Source organism: Manacus candei, unplaced genomic scaffold, assembly GCF_025592945.1.
Source record: "Manacus candei isolate 608988 ecotype Guabito, Panama unplaced genomic scaffold, ASM2559294v1 h1tg000018l, whole genome shotgun sequence".
In the NCBI taxonomy this organism is placed as follows: Eukaryota; Metazoa; Chordata; class Aves; order Passeriformes; family Pipridae; genus Manacus; species Manacus candei.
The window spans coordinates 13701897-13728293 of NW_026138066.1; the positions used below are offsets into that span (position 1 = coordinate 13701897).

Below are 26397 nucleotides of genomic sequence, written 5' to 3' on the forward strand. Positions count from 1 at the left end.
GGCAAATCTGAGGTCTGTTGGAGTCACTTGAGCTTGAGTCCAGTGACCCTTTCTGTTTAATCTTTTAAACCTCTACCTGGGTCATCCTGTGGAGTCCATACCGTAAGAGATGAAAGAAACCTGCCAGTAGCCTCTGTTGTTGCCAAGGATGATGCTTGCCAGCACATGGATCAGATAATTTCACTAACCTTTGATTAGGATGTTTCTTCATTTTAATATTTAGAGATTCTTTCTTTTGCTTCTGCTCCCAGTAAAATATGGAATCATATCCCACTCCTACAACTGGCACAATTTTTGCTGCCTCCTCTGTTGTGACTGCAAGTTCATGAGCCCTGATGTTTGCTTAATGGCTGTAGTCAACTCTCTTTATTATTTCTGGGTTATTTTGAGTTGGTCATAGGAATTACCACTGCTAAAGTAATCAGAGGGTTATTCACTCAGGTCTTGATCTGAAAGCTTTCTTTTCTCCCTCGTCTGTTCTATCAAAATCACGTCCCTTTAACTAAGTAGTGTTGCCTTTGCTTCAGTGCCAACTCACAACTTCAGAGGGTGCTTGCTCATAGCTGGAGCTCACTGGCTGCTGCAGTGCACAGCACTGCAGTCCCATGCCCCGAGGGAGACGGTCACAGAAATGTCACCATGTGCAAATCTGCGATGTGCAATATGGGCTGACTGTCAGTTGTATCAGCAGAGCAAACTGGAGCTCAGCCCTCAGCTGCTGTAGCATTGTTCCTTGTATGACACTCATTTACACGAGCCTAAGGATGGCACCCACTAAGTATTTGCAGTCATGACTGAGGATACACAATCCTCTGGTGCCATCACAGATGGCCTGTGCAGCGGCAGACAAGGGGCAGGCACTGCTGCTGAGGTGACACGCTGCAGGCACAGAGCTCTGCGTGGTGTGGGCGCTGCTGGTACGTTGTGAGGCAGGAGGCCAAAGGCCAAATGCAAACCACATTCTGAGAGCAGATATAATGCAATATCAGAGCACCAAGACAGACCCTGCGGTTTACTCTGGCCCATGGTATAAATTAAAAATGCATTAAGTCCCAACCCAGGTGGGTTTATATTCTCACAAGGACACTTCACTGAATCTCCATCACCCAGTCAGACTTATCCTTCCATCTCGGCTTTTTTCATAAGGGCAATTTTCCAGTAAACCCCTTGCTATTCTGCAACCTATTGGCGATGCTGCAAGCTGCTTCTGCTGGAACAGTACATAATTAATGAATAATTTATATTCTATGCGTGTATGCACAAAGCAATAAAGTGTTCTCAAGAGCTGCGTGCTGCTGAGGCATTTAATCCGTGCACAGAAGGAGTTTACTGCAAATCTGCTCTCTCCAAAAGGCTTTTGTCATCCCTGTGTTGGGAGGGAATTCAGTTTATTCTTTAATAATTTCCTTGGATTGTGATATAATTTAAACAGTTAACGCTACACATTCCACTTTAGGATCAGACTTCATTTTATTTGTTTGTTTGATGTACCTTGAAAATAGTGAAAGCAAGTAGGGCAGAGACAAAGTAAAGATAATGCTGTTTCACTTCTGAGATTTTTTTCTCCCATAATCCCATAACAAAAGAAAGAGATGATAATTAAATAAACAGCACTCCTTCCAAAAACATTAGTGGCCACAAGAAGCTACTAGAAATACTTTAAAGGCAGAGATTTACATTTATTTGAAAACTGTGTGGTTTCAAAGGACATCTTAAAATCCATACCTTTGTGTTTCTCTTTTTATCTAATAGTTCATAAGCAATACTTCAAATTTCTCTAATAAATAAAAAAAAAAAGACAAAACAAAACCAACAAACCAAAAACAGAAGGTGAGAAGAATCAGGTTTGGGGTTTATTTACTTTGTACATCTGACAGCACAGTTTGTGAGTCATTTCTGTCTGTTGTGGGGAGAAGGGAAAGAACGAGCGTCATTCTGCCAGCTGCAGAAGAAGTGTTTTCCAAATCATGAGACAGGTGATCTCTATAGAGAAGTGTCTCAGAGGTAGGCTTGGTGCTCAGATCATTTTAATTATTCACTTTTTGGATTTCCCTTGACTTCAAATTGGTGATGTCTCCTTCAGGTTTCAGTCAGACATCTCACCCCTAATATTAGAGCTGAGAATGTTCAGACGAAGCTCTTGCCAACAGGGGCTGTTTGTGCCCCAGCACCAGGAAGGCTCACCTTCATTGGTAGCAGATCTAAGGCAGGCAGCAGTTCTTGCCTCACAAAACACCACAGACCCTGGGAAATTCCTCAAGGTCTTTTGCTGTGGAAGTCGAGCCATGTCTATGGGTGAAGGATGTGGCTTCTGACATGGTTCAGAGGGGCACTAGCATCAGGGAAAATTAAAATATATTTGGTAGGGATGATTTGAGCCTGTCTGTGTTTAAATCGGTTCACAGAGAGCAGTTCTGCTCTCCCCTGGAGGTGAGTTTTAAAAACTGCAGAGGCGCTGCAGACCCTCACAGAGCTGGGCTGATCATAAAGAAAAGGGATATTTACCTATAAAAATATTAATTCCTCTCAGCACAGGCCCATGGCTCTGCTTGGTGTAATCATGCTTAAAAACAGCTACAGCAAAGGGCTCTAACTCATAATCCACACAGAATTAGGCTTTGATCAACAATGACATTGCCTTCTCCTGTCACCCCTCTTCTGACTGTGTCTGACCCCGCAGCAAGGATGGCAGGACCCCAATCTTATACATATATATAGCAAAGAAATTAATCTCTGTCCTAAAAAAACTTCCAATCTAAATGGAAGGGACATTCAATGTAATGTTTAATATTCTTCTGTAATATATAAGAAGGAAAAGCGCAAGGTAGCCAGGAGGTATTTAATAGCTCATGTTCTCAAAGTAATGTTGATTATCAGCCTATTAGCAGGACAGGCACTGTCAAAACCAGCCCAAGGAGAAGGGAGGCTACCTGATAAGGAGTCAGGATGGAGGTTTGACTACATGTCAAACAGCAGTTTCTGTGGCACAGACACAACTTTATATGAAATTTCATCTCTCACCTGACTGAAGCATTTCGCAGTGACACGTGAATTACTTGTCAAAAATGCCACTGTTGCTTTGTCTCATTCATTAGTGTTTCACTTAGGATGAAAATGTGTAAATCCCAGCACAAAGAACTTTGTGTGTTCTGCTTCCCCCAGCTGCTGAAGGAGATGGCCTTTATCTCCCCTGTCCAGCTCATGTTCCAGCAAGCTCCTATTACCACCTGTCATTCACATTCTGTGTGTCAGTGCCACAGTTGGACCACCAGCCTTCAGCTCTGGTTATCTGCTGGGCCACAGTTACGGGGAGTCTTTTTCACAAAGAAATTAGAGTTTGTATTGCTGCGGCTGCCAGGGGTTCTGAGGTGTTAGTGCACGTGTAGGGGGGCACCTCACTGACGGCGAGAACTTGACAGGAAAGTGAGTAAGGGTTCACTTTAACTTCTGGAGAGAAAAAGAATTGTAGAGGTGGGGATGTTCATGATCTCCTGCAGTCCTGCTACCTCTGAAGCGCCACGTCGGTAGTGCAGACAGTCATGGGCAGGAGCGACAGCCTCCCTCCTCCTGCCACCTGGCTCCATGTCTTACCTGAACTAGCAGAGGCTTCATTTCCATATGTAAGCTCAGTTTCTGCATCCCTTTTATCCATGACTGTGGCCAACAATCAAGCAATTTGTGTTGTGATTGCCATGAGGAAAAGTTACTGAACAGTCATGAGGAAGTAACCTTACTCAGTTTCCATCAGCAGCCCTCCTGGTGAGAGGCCAGATTAGCTCCCACTTGTAAGTGGGAACTTGCTTGGCTGAATACAAGCAACACATAGGACTCATAAAACAGCCATAAAGGTTCTTCCAGGTGGTATAAAATGACATTTTTTGTGTCTGCAATGAATAGCACTGGAGAGGCTGATAACCCTGTGGCTGTACAAGACGTCCTGCAGAAGCACAGGGTGGCGACCGGCTGAGGACCATTCTATGCACTCTGTGACATTGTGCTTGGCAGTCATTGTTTGTCATTGTGGGGTTAGCACATTCACCAGTGAAGGGGCAGGATGGGGGCAGCCTTTTTTTTAAAGAAGTCTCATGCTCATGATTTGCTTAGTTCTCTAGTGTTTTTACTTGCTCTTTGTTGTTCCTTCGTTAAGGGACAGAACACCCTCAAGCAAGGTGGAGTGCCAATATATTGGGCACTGTTCAAATACAAAGAATAAGCAACATTTGTTGTACTGAAGAGCTTGTGATCAAAACAGCCAAGACAAAGCGTGAAAGCACAGGGAGTATTTGAAATCCAAAGTTATTTCCTTCCCTTTTGTACTTAGCAAATGCGGCTTCAGTCTGGCCACACAGATTTTCCCACCCACCTCTCTTATTTTAAGAGAGCTGAAATTACCATGTTCTTACTAGCAAAGAAAGGCCTTCCCTGTCATTTTCTAACCACAACTATTTGGAATGAACCACAGAGCTTGGTTCAGAGCACAGTGCTTCTGATGCATCCTTTTCCCCCGATCCCACAATGTAGTGCTAGTCATTCTGACATGTCACACAGGGAACAACCGCATTCTTGACAGACACCTTCACGTTACTGGATAACCTAAGTCACGTGGATAACCTAAAACATGGAAAGGGTGTGTGGTTTCTAATCAAACAACCTGATTTTTGAGTAAGGACTTGTGGGAGGGAGACCTCCCCATTTATCCAGCTCTGTGCTTTGAAGTAGTATAGGACATCTTCAAAAGACAGTTCCAGAGCCTGGGATCTCACAAGGCTTTTGCAAGAATCCAGAGCCCTGATTGCAGACTACGGGGGTGCTGGTGAGAGGCAAGAAGGCTGTTTTGATTTAAACAGGCATAGTACCTACTGCAGCAGCTCACTGGTACCTGGTGGAACTATCATAATGAGTCCTTATGAATACCCTGGGTCATCTGGCAGCTACGTATGGTGTTAGGGGAGGCACTCAGAGTTCCCATATCCCTGACTTTAACAGCAGAGACTATCTACAAGTGATACTCCAAAAATACACTGGAGAAAAGACAGTCCAAATAGACACAGCAGTGACCAGAAGAAGCAACAGAGAGAGGGCCAGGATGGTGATCTCACAGCAGGTCCGTGACAGAGATTTGCCTGTAGATTCTAGACCTATGTGATGTTCCTACTAAGTAAAGAAGGTGGGTATGGTGGAAAGTCCATGTATTTTTGGTGGTGTATATATATGTCTGCAAATGCCCCCAGTTTCTGAACCAAATTCCAGGTGAATTCACCAACTCATTTTACCTCTGTCTTCAGAGTGGGGAGTGTCAAATCCATTTTTTTTAATGCAGCTGCAATTAAAAGGAAAAAAGCAGCAGAGAAAGAACAGAAAAACTGCTGCAGAAGAGAAGCAGGAACAGGGGCAGGAAGGAGTAGAAGGGGGCAAGGGTACCAGAAAACTGGAGCATGTCACTGAAACCAGGCTGGCTGTGACTGCTTTGGAAGATTGTGCTATATGAGGGATGGGACCAGGAAGAATAGGAGATTCCTCACGTGCAACTGCTAGTGCACAGATGCAGGACGTGCTGTGCAGGTAGCACACATCACACACAACTGATCTGGGCGTGAACAGCGGGATGACACATGGCACTGACCGTCTGTGTACTACAGCTCGTGTCCTATAGGCTGCCTTCCATGCCCAGGGCTCTCCAGGCAATTCAGAGAGGCCCACAAAGGGAGGAATTAGAGAGGAAAAATAAACTACCAACTTTATGTTGACTTGAGTTGTTATCTCTTGAGGCAGGCGTGTAGCATCTGCAGCTATCCATTATTCGGTGTGTGGGTGGCAATTGTGACATTTCAGGAGCTCAGAGTCTAGCTGTGATGAAGCTGGAGGCCAAAGATCAAAATTAGACTCATCTGGGTGGGATAAAGTTCAGCCTCATCTGATACTTGTGTCTTTCCATAACACCACCTGACAGAGTTATGAAGTTTGTCCTCGCAGTGTTCTCAGGAAGAAATAAGAAATGAAATATTGCTGCAGAAATCGAAAACAAGAACAGGATATTTTGAAGATTTTACCAATGCTGAACAGGGCATCTAGATTGGAACTGGAGTCATGCAGAGGGCAGAATCTGAATTTTGTGAAGGATTTAGAGATTTTTACAGTGATATTTAAAGGGAGGCTGTATAATGAAAAATTCTGTATTTGATATAAGAAACGTGTGAAGAAAATCTCCCAAGTAATTTCAAATGTACACTTCAACAGAGCCAGAATATGTCAAGTATTTTGTAGTATTCTATGAAATGCATCACTGAAAAACTGGAATTAAACAAAAAATTCAAGCTTTTTTTCCCCTCAAAAAAATTTGAAACATGATTATTCACTCTGCGTTTGTCTAAAGCAAAGTTTCAGAAAAATCAATGGTTTCATGAAGCATTCGGGTTCAGCAAGGGAGTGCCCGAAATGAAAAACTGTTCCTATTGAAGTTTCTCCACAGAACTCAGTTCAGCATCAGATCAATATTCAAGGCTCTGGTGGCACTCTGTTCGTTCCCCGTGGAGCCACTAGACTAAGCCGCTTTCTGTACAGACATCTTCCTTTAGGCACTTCCTCACTGCTTGCACCCGCTCCTCTCGGGCAGCTTGGAAATTGATATGTCTGTCACTCTTCTAACTTCTCTTTGTTTTTTTCCTCCCTCCTTCTCCCCTCCCTGCTCTCCTCCAGGAACCTTCTGCATCATTTCACTGTGCACGTGCGTGGCTGGAATCAACTTTGAGCTCTCCCGCTACCCCCGCTACCTGTATGGACTTCCCGACGACATCAGCCATGGCTATGGCTGGTCCATGTTCTGTGCGTGGGGGGGCCTGGGCCTCACTCTTATCTCTGGCTTCTTCTGCACTCTGGCCCCTTCTGTCCAACCTGTCCCCAGGACCAACCACCCCAAATCTAGACCTGAGAATGGGACAGTGTGCTAAAACAAATAGCAAACGAATACACACACACACACAATACATATATATATATATATGTCTGTGTATGCCTATACATGCATATATATGTATATATAATTATAAATATATATAAAATCTCAAATTAATGCCAGTGCCAAGGTAGAGCTGAGTCCAACACGGCACTCACATCTCCACTGGACTCTGTGTTGCTTCATTCTTTCTCACAGTAATGGGAAAGCTTTTCTCTCACATGGCTCTTCCATCCAACTTTTAACTTCGGCATCATACCTTAGAGGTCAAATGAACCTACAGTTGCACCTACCTACTGCCATTTGGGAAGGGGAACAGGGGATCCATATGGGGAATCTGGAACCAGAATCTGTACAGGACATGGTGGGGGTGGGGGCGTGGGAGGGGAAATGACACAAAAAGCGTGTCCATTGCAGCCAGAAGGGAAAATACAAACAGCAAGCAAAGGAGCAAATGAAGCATTTGAGCCACCTCAACGACGTACCTCCTCAAGGCCACTATCAGAAACCCACCCACTTTCTTTTTCTTTCTTAAAACAAAATGACAGAAAGCCTGTCCTGTCACTGGTTTTGGGGTTTTGTTGGGTTTTTTTTCCCTTAAAACACAGAAAACAAAACAGACAAAACATGTGAGGAAAAGCAGACAAGCATTTTCTCTTTGCCTGCCAAACTTTAGAGAGAAGCAAACAAGTAAAAAAAAAAAAAGTAATAAACCCCTACAGATTTAAGAAAATAAAACCAGAAACAGCAACAACAACAAAAAACTCCAAGAGGACATCTCAGCGGACTTTCCAACAATGCGGTTTTAATCTTCCAGCTGCCTTACATCCAGGCTTACAACTGAGGCTGAACTGCTAATGTAAATGCAGCAGAAGGCCTTTTGAAAATGCTGTGATACATGTGTGTAGAACTTTTTCTTCCCTCTTCCTTTATTTATTTTTTTTAACAAAAAGAAAAATTTAAAACATTGCAATGTGATTGTCCATCAAACCATCCATGCTGTGTTTGTGGCCCAAGACTGAGGCACCGCAACGGCAGAAACGTGAGGAAATCCGTCAGGCCTGAGACAGCACATCTTCTCTGATGGATCTTGGGATGTTTTTTTTGTTTTCACGGAGCACCTGAGGGTTCAGGATGGTGGATCCAGAGGAAAACCGACTAACGAGAAGGGAGGTGGGGGGAGCCCTGGCAGTTGTTCTTCCCAGATATTTGCTGGAATGGGATTTCATCAAGTTTCCATTTTGGATGTTTAAGACAACTGGGCAAAAGCCATTGCTGAGGAGGAAAAGAGAGCTAATTTCAGTAAGAAAGAAGTAAGAGATGCCTCTCATTGTGTTCATGTATGCCAAATAAGACCTTCCTACATCTTGTCTTTGGAAACTGGATCACTGGATATCTCCACTCTCCATCTGGGAGAACTGTGTACAGATGGACGTGAAAGGGTCAGATGCAGAGAACAGAGATCCATTTCCCATGAGCTTAAGCATTGTATGATATAACTGTGAATCTGCAAATGGAACTCTCTCTCTTTTTTGGTCTTTCTCTTTTTCCTGCTACTCCTCTCCCTGTTGTCTCCTTTTTCCTTCACTCTGCTCTTCCCGTTGTTCAGGTCATAGGTCCCAGAAGATCTAAATGAACAGCTAAGTCTGGAGAGGTGGGTGAATGCCATTAGAGGAAGGAAAGTATTTTGGCTATGAGGACACCGAGTCCTTGCAGGGGATCAGTGGCTCAGGGGAATGTGGGGAAGAAGGGCCAAGGGTGTAACCAAAGGGACTGAAGAAGGATGACTGAATTGCCATGTGCAGGAGTGAGGGCACCACTGACAAATATACAGACAAAGGGAGACAGGACAAAGAAAAAAGGTCTCCCCTAAACCAACCCAACCCAACATGCTCTTAATTCAGGGATAGTACCAGCAATCCTTTTGTACATGATAGCTGCATGCCATCATGAGTCAATAAAAAGTCATCCTCTGCATCTAAAAAATCTCACAAGGAGAACAAGGCAACCTATTGAGGCTGTACCTGCTGCACAGAAATGCAGGCATTAATTTCCAGGTCATACCATTTACTTAAGCTGGCAAGAAACAGTATTGCTTGGTCTAAAAAAATCTGGCTAACAAATAATTCTTACACAATACAATTCCATAGCCAGCTATTCTCCTTGCAGCCCCTCTTCCCCTTTACACCTTGTGTGATGATGTTGCTGTATTAACTGTACCCCGAGAAATGAAGTTTCTGAAGGGCATGTTGGAGTAGGGTAGATTTGGGATCCTTTCCTTCTTTCTCAACTACCTAGCTTTTGCTTTTTGTTGTCTACAATTTCCCCAAACATGCCAATGCCAGCTGCTAAGTCAGTGTGTTGCCAATGAAGTGCCATCCCTGTCAACTGAAGTTTCATAATTTCATTTTCCATTAGATGTGACCAGAGAAATTATTTATTTATTCATGTTGAAAATACAAGCCTTGAAGAAACTTCCTTTATAAGTAGATTGGTTTATTTATTTTTTTCTGGCAAGGTTTTCAAATAGAGTGGTTTTGAAAAGTTTTGAAACCATTTGACTGTGCAAGTGCCTACTCGGTAAGGAGGATGATAAATTACCATTGAACAGAAGAAGGAAATTTAAAATAAAAACAGTCTTGGAAAGCTAAATGAAAGCTGAAAGCAGAAAACCAATAACTGGAAACCAAGAGAGACCTATAAAAAATTGTTCATTTCTTTGAGATACGAAAAATTTTGCAAAAAAACCAACTTCCCATTAAGATATTATTAGGAAAATTATAGCTGTTTCATTAAAACAGCTTTGAATGCAGACTTTCTTCCTCCTCTGCAGGGCTGAGTGTGATAGGGAAGGTGTTTCATGTGAATACAGATATCTGGAGTGACCCAGGTAAACCAAAGTGCACAGAGGTATCTAGCTGGAGTCCACCATCAGGCCCTGCGGCATGGAAAGCAGTACAGCAGCTCCTGTGATGATGTATCCTTGTGTGGTCCATGAGTGCTCATAGGGTGTATTTTTCTACAGATACAGTTTTGAAAGAGGTATAGCAGTAAGATTTAAAGAAATTGAAGAAGTAATTTTGCTGTTTCATGGATTTTCAAAGCTTTGCTTTCTTTCTGCAGCTGGTACAAAAACAGTTTTGCCTTGATGGAGTATTCTGTGATAGTGTTGGTTTACAAGCTATATATGAGCCTGTGTGTCCATCTGTGTGTGGCAATGGTGGAAGAGGGTTATGATTATTTTCATTGTCAACAGAAAAGTGTTAACCCCGGATCATTGGGCCAGTTCTGTGATTTTCCACTTGCTGTAGCACAGGTTCTGTAAGGCCTTTGTGGCTATGGAGCATCTTAAAAGCTATGGGAATATCTGAAGCAGCAGGTGATCATATCACCTTAATCTCCAACCGGATCCCCCAAAACAGTTTGGACTGGTTGTCCAAACACTAGTTTTCTCATCAACGCTTTAAGTAAGGGCAAAACCCCCTTGGGATATTGTGAATTTTCCTCTGTGGTACTCACAGAACTGGGAGGAGTCCCACGTGCTTCCATACCCTTGAACGGGGCTCACAGCCCCACCACACTTTCTGTTGGCTCAGACTCGTCTTTAGAGTAGGGTTGACTCAAAATACACCTAGATCCAAATTTGTGATGGTTAGTGTCTCCATCTATCCTGAGCCAAAGCACACTCATATCTAGTCTGAGTTTCTGCATTTTGGGGAGGCTTTGAAATATCCTTCTGAACAGAGATTCAAGCTTTTTGACTAGTGCGTGGTTTCTTAGTTGGAGGAGTAGCTAATTAGAAATCTGTTATCTGTTATCCCAGCATTAAGGGGCTTGACCCCATCCCTCAGAACCGCTCTGGCCAAGTGCCTAGGCATGTGCTTTACTTGGAGCATGTGACTAATCCCCTTAACTTTGGTAGACTATTCATATGCTTTAAGTTAAGAATGTGCTTTCCCGGGTGACATTCAGCTTCCTGCAGAGTCCAGCCCCCACTCTTCTTTTCCTATCCTCCCCCTGCAGATAAAGTGACACTCTTGTCCTAGCCTGAGGTATCAGCATGTGCTTGACCTCCCTTTCCATGAGGTGGAAAGGCAGGGTCCATATCTGGCAGGTTCTTTCCCGCATGTGGCCTTTCATGTTGCACTGCTGGGACAACACTTCCCTGTGCTCCAGAGATCATGGAGTCACTTGACTGCAGTGAACACAGATATCACAAAACACCTATCCCAAGGATGCAGGATGAATTGTCTCAACCCACTGCACTCTGCAGGCTGAGGTTTTGTGTAGGTGACCCTCAGTTATTGTACAGTGACATTGCCCTTTGACTGCAGCGAGTCAGCTCCAGGGGTTCTGCTCTCCATCCCTGCCGGGGACACTGGATATGAGAGAGGGCTACATGGCAGGAGAACATGTGATATGTGCCCTGTATCTTATGTACTGTATAGGACACCTTCTTCTTCAAGCTACAGCTGTTTGTGTGTTACGTTTCCTGACTCATATTGGCCGCCTGTATATATCATCTCTCCCTTCTCCCTCTCTGCAAACACACAACTGATCTTCCCTCATCTAAATAAATAGTACAGTCCCTCCAGTTCTTTTTCTAGTTAAGCCTTTTTTCCTTTCATTCCACCCCAGGGACAGTAACAAGTGGATCACAAACCACCAGTGACCAGAGTAATTTCTTTGAAATATTGCTTTTGAAAAGTTGCCATTACTTTTTAAAATGTTATTCCGGCTGCAATAACAAATGAAAGGGACAAAAAACCACCCTGAGTCCTCTAAACAGAATATCCTCATCCTCCCAGGATTGAATCATGAGAGTGCAGGTATTCTGCTTTCCTGTAGATGCAAGTCATTTGGGACCATTTTTAGGTATGGCACATTAGCTGTACAGTTCATTAGATGGTGAATAAAACAACGTTGGTGAGGGAGAGGATTGATATGCAGGGGGTATCTCAGATTCCCAAGCATTCCTGAAAGAACTGTGTCTCCATGGCTGTCCATTTACCCACCATGCAGCGCCGCCGAATCAGGCTCATCCCTGGAGCCCCACTGATAAGCAGAGCTCAGAAGAAAATCACTGTAATCTGTCCTTAATTCTTGAGTGCCAAGCTAACTGCCAGCAGTGAAATGGAGGGAAAATAATATGTTACCAAGTATAGCTTAAATAAAGACATACATTATTCGGGCTCTTTCTTCTGTGTGTCTCTACGTAGACCTGGAAGAGCTACAGGAATGCTCAGGCACATCACAGGAACCAACTCTGCATTTCCTTGCCCCCAGGTTTCACACTCTTTCGTGGCCCAAACTGCTGTGCTCATCCAACCAGCAAGGGGAGACTCAAGGTGAAAAACTGAGACAGCTCTGAACGACTGCCAGGTACCACTGAGAGGCAAAGAGTAAAAAGTGTGCATGAAGCACAAGCAGCATGTAAAGATCAGCAATGGATGAATTTCCAAGGTCAGGAACCAAAGTTCAAAAAAGCCTGAAGTTTGATAGCAAACTCCAGACCAAATCCATAAAATCTTGATTCGGCCAGTCTAAGCTGAAAACTCAAAACTTATAGCCCCACTGTTTGCAGTCATAACCAGGAATATAATGCATCTATTCCATAGTCCCTTGAAGTCCATAGAAAGATCAGGTGCCTTAGAAAATATTTTAGTGCTGTCTTAGTTAAAAGCGGAAATCGAGCACTTTCACACTCAATATCTATTCTTCGGCTTTAGAAAGAAAGTAATCAGATGTTACCTCCCCCCTCTTCCTCCTCCTCCCCCTCCCCAATTTAGGGTTTCCATTCTGTCTACCCCACTAACACCCCAATCCTACAGCCCTCTTCGGAGCCATAGTTAGAGATTGCAACATTTTTAAAACAAATGCAGGTGGTGCCAGGGGACTCTGACAAGCTCCTTGTTGACATCAGTGGGAGAACTGGAGCCTGATACAATGCTGTCAGTCTAACTGCTGTGTGCCTTGCACCAGTTTAGGAGTTCGAGACAGAGCCTAGACAACTGCCTCAATATAGGCCACAAGAGGGAAATGAAATGCTGTTCACCTCTTTTAAAGCACTCCAGAGTCACAGATCAATTGTCCTTCCTTGTTCAGGGAAGACTTGAAATGAAGATATCAGTCTCAGATAGGTTATCTCCAGGGGAAGGTGGAGGAGTGAAAAAAAGGAAAGCCAACAGTAGTTGCTATAGGTAAAAACCAATGGGCATTGGTAGAACTCTGTGAGGACAATCCAATGTCACCTGCAGCATCAGCATCAGTCCCTCCTAGGACTGCATTTTTATATTTTTCCATCACTGATTAACACTCCCTCACAGTGGCAGAAAGTGACTTCAAAAACTTTCTTGTATAGGGCGTGTACACACGTGCGCCCTCACTCCCCTCCTTCCTTAAACACACACACGTGTACTTCCCACGTGATGTGGGTGCCAGTGACCTGTAAAAGTGTTCCATGTAGAGAGAAAACACATAGCAAAACGCAGCATAATTGTTTTCCATTCTTTAATACTTAGCTCTGGAGTTGCAGTGCAATTCAGATGCCATCTGTGTCCGCGTTAGGTTGTGTGTGCAGATCACATGGAAACCATCTGCTGAAGATACGTGGGGAAGCACAATACAACTGGGATGAATTTGGTTTTCTCCATCAAAATGTGTTTGGAAATTTAGGAAAGAGTTGCCAGTGTATCACCTCCAAAGCAGAAACATTTATGATGCCCTGGTGTAAAAATTCCACCGTGCCCAGAGGCAGTGCCATGGCAGGGCACCACCTGAGTCTTTTTTTTCTGTCCCCAGAGGGTTCGTGCAGGTTGTTGGCTGCACGAGGACCAGGACTGTGGTTAACGCTGCTTGGCACAGCAGGGAGCTTCATATCCCGTGGGTCTAACCTCTACCTGTGGCAGCAGGACACAGGAATATCTCTGCAAAGGCAATTCCTTCAAGTGGCCTTGTTATTTTGCCAGCTGGTCAGAAATACCCAAGCAGTAACCGATTCTGCAGTAGATGAGATAAAGAGTCAAGCCTTCAAAAACCTGTGGGTTTTTCCCCAGTTTCAAAGTGATATAGACTCCAAGGAGTGTGAGTCAGACATGTCTTAGTCTCCTGGGGCCAGATACACAAAAAAGCCTAAGCATCCAATTCCTCCTTAGTGAAAACACTAAATGCCTTTGGTGCCTACACAGAGTTTTTTAAAAAATCATATATGCTTCTAATTTGCTTAAGCTCTTGTGATGTTTTATCTCAAGAAGAATTTTCTTCTGGCTCTAGAGCATAAGGCTGTATTTTTTTTACAAAGGGTTATTCATTAACAATATAGATCATAAGAAAAAGGTTTGAGTAATCAGAACAATAAAAGTGCAGCCTTAGTCTATTCAGTTAGAATGTACTGAATTATTTATAACTCCTGGGCACCAACAGCAATCACAGATATCTAATTTAAACTGTTACTATTTTTATTTGGCAATTTCCATCACTTAGAGTGTTTATAGCTATGTATTTGTGGTTTGATCTTTTGCAGAACAAAATTTCCCTTGTTTACATGGAAAAGCATATTTGGGAACTTCTGGAGGTATTTTTTTGTGGTAATTTTAATTATTTTAAAGCATTTTGAGGCCTAGTATGACAAATGTTACAACTTTCAAAACTGTAAACTGTACCTAAAATGGGCTTGAACTTTTCAGTTCTTTCTCTAGTAAAATTCCCTTTGATTACAGGTCATTGGAAACTAAGGGAAATTTGCTTCATTAACAGCTGTAAGACTGGGTCCTATTTATGTGTATATGTGATGATGGGACTTATGTAAGGGGAATGTACTTAAATGTCAGCCCACTTGAGGATCTTTTGGATAGACACAGGAACAGTCACTGCTAAGTCACTCCAACTATATACCAATCTCTTTTGTAAAAAACAACCATTATACTTGTGTGTGGCTGAAATAAAGCAGTAGTAAATCCAGCCCTTAGGCTGACACACATATACATGTATATATGTGTATATCTGTATATATATTTGTAAATTTCTGAAAAATGTCCATAGCTTCATGATTGCCTGAAATAACCTGAGGCCGATGTACAGAATTTCAGGCAAAGGACTGTTTCTTTTTCACAATCCTCATTTATCTCAGATTTCAATCAAAACAAACTAAAAAAATACTATTTCCCAGGAAAATCCTCATTTTGCCATTGCACCAGCTGAGGAGGGGTACCACACTCAAGTCAGCGGCACGCACATCCGCACACGTACATCCAGTCCAAGGACTGGGTCTCAAGGGCTTTTTTAAGGAAAAGAAATGGACTGAAAAAGCAATGGCAGAATTTCTGTTCAGCAGTAGCTCCCTCAATTGACTCACTTGTCCTTTATTCAGAGGCCCTTTGTAGGGATGCTGTTCTGCACTAGGTGTGTGTTCACAAGGAGCACCTTTGTGGGTGACCTCAAGCTACTCAAAGGCTGGGATTTTCTGACCTGCATTTGTCCCCCCTAACCTTAGGCACTTAACTGAGCTCTTTGTGCTGATGGGCTCATTTCTCTTGGTTTCTTGTACAGGTGGTGAAGAGACACAGTCACTTACAGATGGTGACCCAGAAAAACTCACATCTAATTCAGCTTTAGGGGCTCCTTCTCACTTTATGCAGTGACCACTCACCTCTCTTGGGTGGTCCCAAAAATCTTAAAAGATCTTAAATCCTGGTGAGATGAATCGGGTACCTAGTGCAGAAAAGCATCCATACGGAGATCAGCCATGTTCCTGTGCTTCAGGTGCATGGCCTGGGCTCACCATGTAAAACACAGGTTTAATTGTGAAAGGCTGCTGGAATAATAAGAGGTGTTCACTACAGCCTTCCCCTCCCAAACTGCAACATGACTGCAAAGGACAGGGCTTGCCCCAAACCCTGGGTGTAGTATTTGAGGTGAGTTCCTTGTAGAGTTCTTCAGGCACAGACGACTGAGTGGTCCCAGTGCTGGAGGTCAGAGATCTTTGATCTGAACTCTTCATCTTTTTCTGTCAGTCACAGGCATTGCTGAAGCAGTTCAAAGAGTGAATTTACATCTTAAAAATCTGAATGGCTGAGCTGTTCAAAGGTTAATTTCTTGCTCTGTCCCCCAACTGTCCTGAAAAAGTCATCTAACTGGTAGTGATAATCAAAAAATACTCCTCCAAGGTACAGTTTGGGTAGTTTCATATTCTTTCTTTCAATGTTAATAACTGCTTTACAAACAGCTTACATGGAGATTAAAGAGATTGCAATTTCATCCCTTATTGTTGGGATTATAGTTGTCCTCAGAAAAACCAAACTGAGGACTCAACAAGAGAATGAACTGTGACTGTATTATTCAGAAAGCTGCTCTGACAAGGCTGAACATACGTCTCCATCTCATGGTGAGAGTCTCTCAGAGCCAAAATTTGGAATTGCATATTGATAGGCAGCCTGGCTGGAAGGATCAGCAATTTAATCTAGTACAAGAACTCTGGAACTCTTGTATATTCCCATATTTTACCTGAATAATGCAAACACAGAGGAGTGGGAAAATTAAACTGATTTCTGAAAACTCTAGGGCTAAGTGAACTTTGGATCTTGTGTCAATGTATGGTCACTACTGTTTGTTTCTACAGCTAAATTTAAGTCAGTGACTTGACAATTTTCACCCATCTCTCAGACCAACTTAATTTTTAAAAATACTGTTAAGACAAGAGGGACTTCAGCTGGCCTGCAGGGACCTGTAAAGTGCTGTGTACCAGTGCTTCACGAAAGACTTTAGCTAGAATGTGGAAGATAAAGCTGAGTTCCAGGGATCAAATGTTATTTTCAACATGGTACCACCCTGCCCAAGCTGTAGTGTATCATCCTGACGTTCTTCTCCTGTTCTCCCTTTCCCTTTTTTTGAGGAGTAAGATATGTATCTCTCTCTCCCTCTCTTCTTTTTCCTCCCCATGTGTGAGAATATAGACATACTTCCTGTAAAGACATTTTTCTCTGAATCCTATTCCATACCAGCTCTTGCATATGTGACTGTTTTGTTATTTGAGATGTCTGTGAAAAAGAAATAAAGGCTTTAAGAGTGAACTCTGGAAATGAGGAGGAGCTTGAGAATTAATCAAGTTTAAGGATGCAGCACCATTTTCTGCAAGACTTTTCAGAATGTTCTTGAATTCTCATCATCACTCTCCTGCCCTCCCTCTCTGTGAGAGGAATGAGGAGAGTTCTGGAATGTGGGACTCTCAAAGTTTGCTCTTTCAACTGTTGACTCACGGTATCCCACAAGGGTTTTGCAGAGTTTTCAGAGTTTTACTGTCAAAGAAAACCTCCTTTTAAAAGGTGATGAACTCAATGCCCAACATCACATGGGAGGAGGCTCTAAAGGGTGATTCTGTCCCAGTTTATCTTTCTTTCCCATTCTTTACAACAGCCCTGTGTGTCCAGCCGTGCATATTCTCCTCCCTGCTGGGTTCACTTTGCCAAGAGTGTATCTTGCCAAGAGGGGCCTGCCCTGACCCCTCACCTCCCTGATGCACTTGGATTATCTTCTTGGATAATTTTCCACTTACTCTTATAAAAACCTGTCTCACCTCCTAGTGAAAGCCATAACCACTCCTGTGACCCTGCTGCAGAGAGGGAATGCACAGGCTCCTGTGGGACAGCAGCAATGCCTGGCACCAGAAAGATGCTGGGGCTAAGGCAGGGGGACAAGTGGAGCTCCCATGGCCATCTCACATCAGAGAGCTACAGTGTCACCCTCCAGTGCAAGCCCCCGTGCTGCTCTTGAGCCACTCGGCCAGGTCAGCGTGTGGATCTGACTCCTCGTTCTCTCCTACTTATGCCCATGGCAAAGGGCTGCAGATGTGGCAAAACACTCCTGTGTGAAGGCACGAGCATTTCACACAAGGGTCAGTGAGAAATCAGACTCACTGGACTGCCCTCTGTCCACAGTACGTGCATCTCATGCTCTTTAGGATTTCTTCTGCCCCAAGTAATATTCACCCTAACCATGAGATACCACACTGGCCAAAAGTTTTTGGAGGGTTCCTCTCTCCTGATTTCCTCATTGGTCCTTTTTTCCTTATGAATTTTTTTTTCTTGCTCAGAAATGAAACAACTCCCATAATCATCCTTTGATGATGAGAAAAGTAGCAATCATCACTGCCTCTAATTGACAGCTTGGGAAGCTTAGGATAATAATTCACTTAAATGCCTGCAAATTGAAGTATGTCAGCACTTTCCTAGGACATTCCCAAGTACAATAATATGACTGGTACAAGACATTTGTCATGTGGGTATGTCTTGGCCAGATGTTTATGTTTCCTCTAAGTGCAGTACGGACACATCAAAGCTGCATTAGAAAAGACCTAGTATGCCACAATACTCAGGCGTATTCAGAGAAATGCAGTGATACATTGCATTTATCTGGCATATTTTCTCTTTAGAAAATTTTACAAGTATGAGTCACATCAGACCTGTCTGAGGCAGGTAGGTATTTTAGCCATTTTGGAGATGGGAAGCCAAAAGCCTGGGAAAAGGCCAGATGTTTAGTGATTTGATGCCCCCTCACAACTTCTACCAGCTGCAGGTGGAGCCTTCTCTTTTCAGCACTTTTGAAAATCCAGACTGTAGCTGGTTTATTCAAATCTGCAGTGGCTGTAAATATGAAACCCAGGATTAGGATGCTCAGGATCCTGACTTCTTCAGAGCACTGCTACAGAGCTTTGATCCCACAAAGCACTTGCCTAATTTCAAACATAAAGGTCCCATTAAGGATGCCATGCTCAAAGCTAGGCACATGCCTAAGTGCTTTGCTAGATTGGGAATGACATTGAAATGTATTAAATTTCAGCATATTTTGAAAAATCCAAAACAGTGTCCATTTCTGATTATGTTTTGGGCACTGTCGAGAATATTTGAACTGTGTATGCAGCTGCTCAACCAAGTGGAGCACTTTTTAGCCAATACATGCAGAGTTTAATGAGTCTTGGGTAGTAGCATCCATTTGTCAGAAGTAATTGAGAGTGACATGTCCTGCAAGGTTGGGACTTTTGTGCTGCTGCAAGAGGCAAAGTGGCTCCTGTGGCCATCGGTGCTAACAATACATCAACAACCACTGACTATTGCGTTAGGTCCTTCTGGTGAGACGTGAGTGTGGTGGCTAATTTCACAAGTAATGTGACATCTTATCAAGTGTGTTGTACTTTTCCATTTCTTCCTGTAATCTGTTGCAGCAGAGGTGAACAGAAGTTGTTTAAACGTGGAACAACCCCAAATTTCTTGTTCTGTTAATCCAAGGTGCTAATCTGCAGACACACGGGTGTTTGTGTACGTGCATCAGTGTTTGCAGGACTGTAGCCCTGAAGGAACATTTTAGTGGCAGGGTTGAGATCAGGGAAATAACAGGGGGAATGAACAAACCCCCATAACTTTGAAAGACAAAAGTTGCAGAAAGCATCACAGGACTTTGCCAAAAAACTGGCTACATCTTACAATTTTCCTTTCGTTTTGATTTTGTTTGGGTTTGGTTTTATCCAGATTGGCACAGAATATTGTATTTCCATCAATTAAAAACTTGTCTGGTAACTAAATAAACAACTTGTTCATGGAAAATTAAAAAATAAATAAGTAAACTGTCAGTTGTGGAATGTAAACTGATTAAACAAATAAAAGAAATCATGTTGTGTGTTTTAAGCGGCTGTGTCTGCTTGTGTCAGGAGCGGAGCTGGACACCTCTCACCAATGCCCACGCTCGGCTGAAGGATGGAGGACAAAGAGCATAACTGGAAGGTGGGTGGTCTCTGAGCTATAGGGTAATGGAAATGCTCTTTTAAAACCAGCAGTAATGAAGATTAGATGGCTTCTGATCAGAAACAGCATATGAAACATTACAAACACAACCAGTATCTCAACCTGACTATTTACGAGGAGGTTTTCTGCCTGCCATAGAAAAGATTGATTCCTGCTGGAGCCTTGGTGTTAGAGTACTGCATGTACTCTAAGTACTCTAACACCATTAATCTCTTTGTGTGTTGAAGTCTGTGATTTGATTGAAATGTATAAAGACATCACAGTAGTTTAGCTCCCACCTTCCCCCAGTAAATAAACAACTAAAACCAAATATGGAATACAGCCTGTCGGGTTTCTAGTGCTCAGCTGTGAGGGCTTTGGGAAACCTGGCAGGCACAGCTCTGCACTGATATTAGTGCTTCCTCATTGCACTTGTATCCTCAGGCCAACAACAGCACATCGGACACGCATTTTCTGTACGGCTTGGAGTGTGCAACTAGAGTCGGGCTGCAGGTGTCCCAGACTGAACACCCAAAGGTCAGCGTAGTCATAACAAATGGAAAGGTACAAAAACTACCTCAAATGTATAAAAAAAGGAATGAAAAGAAATAGACAAAAGTGCTTGCAACTGTCCTAACAGAAGAAAAGCAAAAGAGTAGCTAGAAGAGAAAACCACAACTTTTTTTTTTTTTTAATCAGTGAGTTTAAAATGAATTAACCTAGAACAAAACTATTACAAAAAATAATGGCAAGGTGTTTTTAGTACATGATTATTTTGTGGGTTATGGTGTTAAATATTAAAACTGTCTGTGTTGGCTCTTTTTACCTGATTTAGGCATTGTACCTCTCAAGACCTGACAGCCAAAAATAAGGAGGCACCTAAAACATCCTGATAGGTGGCTGATGGTTCTTCCCAAGCTGACTGTTTTTTTAGTGACAGGCTTTGGGTTGTAGCAACTGCAAACATTCTCCTGCAGTTCTCAGGATGGAGTCCTTCCTGCCCCCAAAGAAGTTCTCTCTAAAATATCAGCTGCAGTAAGGAACCAAACGACAGGTCAGAATAGAGAGGCATAAAAGGAAATTCTCTGTCAGAAACCTCATCAGTACTGGCATAAATTCCTTGACCTCTTCCCTGCCAGAAATGGCTGAAGAAGGGAGAAATCTTGGTGATTTACTAAACACAGAACTCAAAGAATGTGCCTATTTTTGCCACATTTCAAGAGAATCCACTTGTTTTACTCGTGCTTATGCCCTGCCTGCTCCTCTGAATAAAGTCTGTGGGGCAAAGTGGAGAGCAGGAGTGGGGAAGAGCTGGACGGGGGGTGCAGAAGCTGACAACCCCCACAAGGCAAATGAAGGGACCAAAGGTTTTATAGTGGCATATCCAGCACCATGAGGTATTAAAACCCTTTTGATTAAAAGTCTCCTCTCCTTGCCTACTCCTGCCTGTGCCAGCAGGCACAGCCGCCCACCCAGAACAAAACCTCTCCGGTTTAGCAGCCAACGCCAGTGGTTGGGGCTGCTCAGGTCTTTGCCCTCTGCCATCAGCAGAGGCAACATGATTCATCAGTGCTAAAAATGGAAGTCAGCAGAGCTTGCTTTGTGGCAAGGGGGAAAGCAGGTGCCCTCTCTCATGGCAGCGATGGCACGGAAGGCCTCAGGAGTGTGACCGCCAGGGCAGAGGGCTCAGCTGCTCAGTGCTTGTGCAGGAAAGAGGGAAGAAGAACACGAATGTAAGGAACCAGCTGCTCCTTCAAGGTTGAGCTAGAGATGCTGTCGTGGAAAGGCCTGCATTGCAGAAAGAGAGTGGCCCGACTTCAAGAAAAAATTGTGCATAAACTGCCAGATTTGCATTAGCCACTTGAGGGCTGAATTTTAACCCCCCAGTGCACAGTTACTCCCTGCAGTGCCTGGGTTGCTCAGCCCTGCTGCTGCCAGCTCTGTGGTGCTTTGCAGGCTGCTGCTCATGTCCTGGGGTCTGGCTCTTTGTCCGGAGAGGATATATCAGGCAGAGCCATAGGATCACACAGAAGCCTGCAATCCAGCTAAACAAAGCAGACAGCGAGTGAGACAAGGGAAGATTCATTAACTGTAGTTCACCACAGACAGAACGGAGAATAGAGGGATTTGAATAACTCAACATCACCCAAGCTGCCCATGGCAGAGCAGGGGCTTGCTGTGCCCTTGTTAGGCTGTCTCAGTCAGGAAGACAAGGGCTGAGGTTGCCTTACACAGACACTTCCCTCCTGCCATGCTGGGCAGCTGGACTTGGCAGCTCACAGTTTGGGAAGTGTAGCAGGAGCGCTCATCACTCATGGTCCAGTTCCTGCTTTGGATTAGCACCATCTATTCAAGATTCCAGCTGTAACTACTGAATTAGAAAGGAAAGTAGTGAAAATTTTGAGAATTACATTTAGGAGAAAGAAATCCTCTTGTCAGCTTCCTCTGCAACACAGTGGGGCCTTGGCAGGTCAAACAGAGGGACAGGGGGCAACAACTCCAGTTCTTCAGAGCAGAGAAATCCCTCGCTATGTCACTGAGCAGCACCCCAAAGTGCAGCTTTCCCTTGAGTATCTGCTAATGTTTTGTGCCCACCCAGGAGCGAGAACCTCCTCACTGAAATGCAACTGTTCTGTTTCAGAGGCAGGATGATCTCAGGGTGACCTTTCTTGTCAGACACACATGATAACTGCAGCAGGCTGGGGCTGCGTGGGGTGAGGATGCTGGTAATGAAATGCATTCATAGGTCAACACTCATTATTCTGTTACATTATTGGGCTCTTCCCCAGGGGCCCTCTAAAGAGTCATGGTTGAGCTCTTTTTCTGCAGAGACCAAAACCAGACCACCTAACAAGCTACATTTACTAAAATTTTTGCTCCTTCCCTGCTCAGAGGGAGTATGGTCTTATTCATTTTCATGAGACAGAAGTGGAAGAACTATGCCAGCTCAACAATGATTTTATCAGCCTGCTAACCTATGCCAAACAAAGCAGCGAGCCTGTCTCCAGCCAGCAGTGACAGAGGCTGCTGCCACCCCAGAGGTCACCACACAGGCCACTGGCTTGGCCCAGCGTCCCCAGCATGCCTCAAACACCCTCTCTCTGCTACTCTGCAGCTTCTATTGACCAGCAAATGTTGACCACTGACCGCTTCTTTGTAAAAAACTGCACTTTTCCTTTGTCTGCTTAATTCCCTGCTATTTCTTCCCATCCTCAGATAAACCCTTGGTCTTCTCAGTTCTGAAATTCAAAGTGGATGTCACGGGGAGCAAGGATGTCACCTGGATCTGGCTGCTCAGAGTGAAGCCTGCATTGGCTGTGATAGCAAAGCCCTCTGACAGAGCTCAGCTCTTTACCAGGAAATGAGCTGGTGGCCCAAGGGCATGCCCAGCGGCGTGAGAGCTCTACTGCCAGCAGATAGGGTCAGAAAGAGGTCACAGAGTCTAAGCTTTGGGCCATCATCTCTCCACTGCTCATCTCCCCAGAGACAACCCTTTCAGCCAAAGATGATGGTGGGTATTTCGGGAAGTGTTAGACAGGAGAACTGAAGGCACTAAGGATCCTGCTTAGGCTTTTGCTAACTGTTCCCAGCCATACTCAAAATGCATGCCAGGAACATAAAGGCAGAAATAATAAACCCTGATATAAAGAGCATTTGGAAAGGCAGAGGCAGCCAAAGGAGAGAAGGGAATAAAACACAAAGGCAAGGTCTTCATAGTGACAGTCAGTACTTGGAGCTGGCCATACATATTTGAAACCACTGTGGACAGAAAACCACTTATTACTGCCATGCCTTCTAATACCTCATAAATAGAACACACACACACAGGCACACACACACGCCCTCAATGGGTAGGTAAAACATGAAACAAAAATGAATATCCACCTTCACAGCAAGGCAGATTTCCTTCTGTTATGGTTTCTTACAAGCTTGCTGCAAACCTGTCAGAGAAAAGGAGGCTGAGAGTGAAACGTGTTGCTCTGTGCAGTGAACAAAGCCTTGACTTCTCAGACTTTTTACATTTGGGGTGTCTCTGACAGGCTGCAGCTTCTGCTTCATTTAATGTAGCTTGTTCCCTTTGGGAATTCCCTACTCACAATGTTTGCAGCAAGAAATACCATGTGCTGAGGTTTATGAAGAGCTTTCAAACAGAACGGGTGACTGCTGAGTCCTTCCTTCCTTCTCTTCTGTCACATGGAGATTCATGCATTACCTTGCACTTTTTGTCTCTTCCCAGCTACCAACTTTCACAAACAGAAATTTAAATGTTTTTGAGAATTCTAGTGCCCCATCAAACTTGTTTGCAAATAGCCCGGGGATTCAAGGTTTGATGGGGACAGATGGACAGACATGAAGCGACAGAACCTTCATTTCCTTAGGAAACCAGTCTAAAAATACTATGTTCAGAGCTCAGCTTTTTCCTTGAAGATGCGCAGTGTCCCAGGAGGCCCAGCCAAGCCAGGGGACACAGGTGGCAGCAGCAGCTCTGTGTCCTGGGTGACACCTTTGCCCACCACAGCTGTCATTGCTGCTCCTGCCAAAGGTGCGTCCCATCGGCTCTTCCTTTCATCCGGGAGGCTCTGCCGTTGTTGAGATCTTTGCTCCGGGACTGAGTCCCCAGGAGGAGCCCACCAGGGAGGATGATATGGGAACATTCACGGTTGCAATGGAGATCCACGTTATCTGAGACAGGATCTGAATGCTCCCAAAATACACCTGGCAAGTTGAAACACATCTGCAGAGAGGGGAAGATGCCCAGAGGGAAGCCGTATTTCAGGACGGGCAGTCAGCCAGGCTTTCCTTCCTCCTCCAGCTGTAACAGCACCACCCAGAATGGCCTCGAAGGAAACCTTGCAACCCACCTGCCTGCCTTGCTTTGCCCACCAGTAAGCAGGAATAGAGGATAACATCTGCAAGAGCTTATTGTGAAATCTACAGAGGTAGTGCTGCACAAATGTTGCCAGGTGGCATAGTCCCAGACTGTAAAAAGAGTCCCTTTTTGCCATTTTGCCAGTAACAACAAATTAATTTTCACCAGCCCCACGACTTCTCTGCAGAGCTAGATCTGAGCTGCACATTTATTAGGAACGTGCTCATCTATTTGTGAACACAGAGTGTGCTCCTGTGGCCCGGGGTCTCACAGGACTTTATAATGGGAGTGCAGGAGGTCGTGCACCAGGTTCACTGCTTGGCCTGCCTGGGGAGAGAGGAAAAGGAGGAGGGGAGCAGTGCTCTACCTCCAGGCCGTGCTGAGGTGGCTGCCAGTGCTTGGCCCCTGGGAAACGTTCCCAACTGGCACTGAGGATGGCTCTTGATTGTCCTGTCAGACCTTTGCTGACAAGTACTTAAATTGAGCGAGTTCATCCCATAAAATTTAAGGAAGAAGTGAGAGGACAGAAGAATGAAAAGCAATGTATTTTTCTTTTAGCACCTCTCTTTTTCTCATTTTCTCCTGAGGTGTCAGCACCTTAAATAAAAGGCCTTTTACTGCCTCACTGTTATCTGCATCCAGCCACAAATAGCACCACTGGTGCAAACAGACCAAGGTCTCAGCTAGCCAGCTCTGCCCTCAAGGATGTCACCTCTGTGCAGAGCCCTTTGTTCTCCTTCCTCTCATTTCTCCTTTGCTGTCACATTCACTCCTGCCAGTTTGGAAAATACTCGCCTTTTGCTTGCAGAGACCAGAGGAGGTTGAAGGCAAACCCGATTCCCAAGGTCTGCAGCTTAGCTTCCATCTCACCAAGAGAATGGCCAGGAAGGGAACCACACTACTGATTTCCAGTTTCTCATGGTTCATCCCAAATTTGCGAACCACAGTGAGAGCTGGCAAAGTATTGCTCTGTTCCAGCTCCCTCCTGCAGCCCCAAGGAGGGTTGGCTGGAAAGAGGTCTCCTACAAATTCTGCATCCTGGGGAGCCCCCATTAAGCAGTGTGAGGGTGTTGGAGATCAGAAGCCCCCCTCTCAGCAGCGCCAGGCAGAGTAAGGAGACAGGAAGAGGATGAAACAGGGTCCTGAGTGGAATGTGCAGCCAGGCAGAGCACTGGGCTTGCAGATCGCTCCCAACCACATCACAAACACTAAACCAGGGGCACACGTTGCTTTTTTCCCTAAGTTGATTGCATTTTTGCATTTCCTGACTAAGCCCAGACAGGATTGCTGCAGAACAAATACTGTCAGCATGCAATTCAGGACAGGGGGAGCTTTGACCTCTTGTTCCTCCTCAAACACCAGAAGACTTGCACCACTTTGAACAGCATAGTGGGAGCACCCGCAGCCTGGGACCTGCCTCATTTCTCCTAAAACTGGCAGCATACATCTTCTGTGGTGTATTTCTCTACAGGAGCACAGTCACAGGCCAGGGTAGCCCAGACAAGAGGGTCACACAACATGAATGAGAAAAGGACTAGATTTACAGGCTGTCATACCAGCAGGGGTGTGATATTATCCTTCAACTTTTATTCTTTCTTTAAGGATCTAGGAGAGTTTTATATTTTTAAAACCCCTTCTTTGTTATCCCTTTGCCCATTTTGCTAAAAAATGTACCTGGGTATCTCTGTATTTCCTTTTTATTATATTTGCAGTAGTAGTACTGAATTATTGAGCTAAATGCCAACTTGCATATTAAAACAAAGAGAGATGTCAATTATTTGGAGGAATACAGACTAGGAAGGCGC

At 44.2% G+C, this 26397-nt stretch overlaps 1 protein-coding gene across 3 annotated transcripts in view; it reads left to right on the plus strand.

Annotated features, from left to right (window-relative positions):
* The window catches only part of TMEM178B (transmembrane protein 178B), a 238156-nt gene that overhangs the window by 208462 nt on the left and 3297 nt on the right, over nt 1-26397 (plus strand). Inside the window, exon 4 of one of the 3 annotated variants that reach the window (XM_051784774.1) lies at nt 19650-19722. In XM_051784774.1, coding sequence (XP_051640734.1) covers nt 19650-19722 — 73 coding nt within the window. Of the gene's footprint in view, nt 1-6696; nt 19627-19649; nt 19900-26397 lie in introns of those variants that run through there. The other 2 variants (XM_051784773.1, XM_051784771.1) reach the window with 2 other exon arrangements.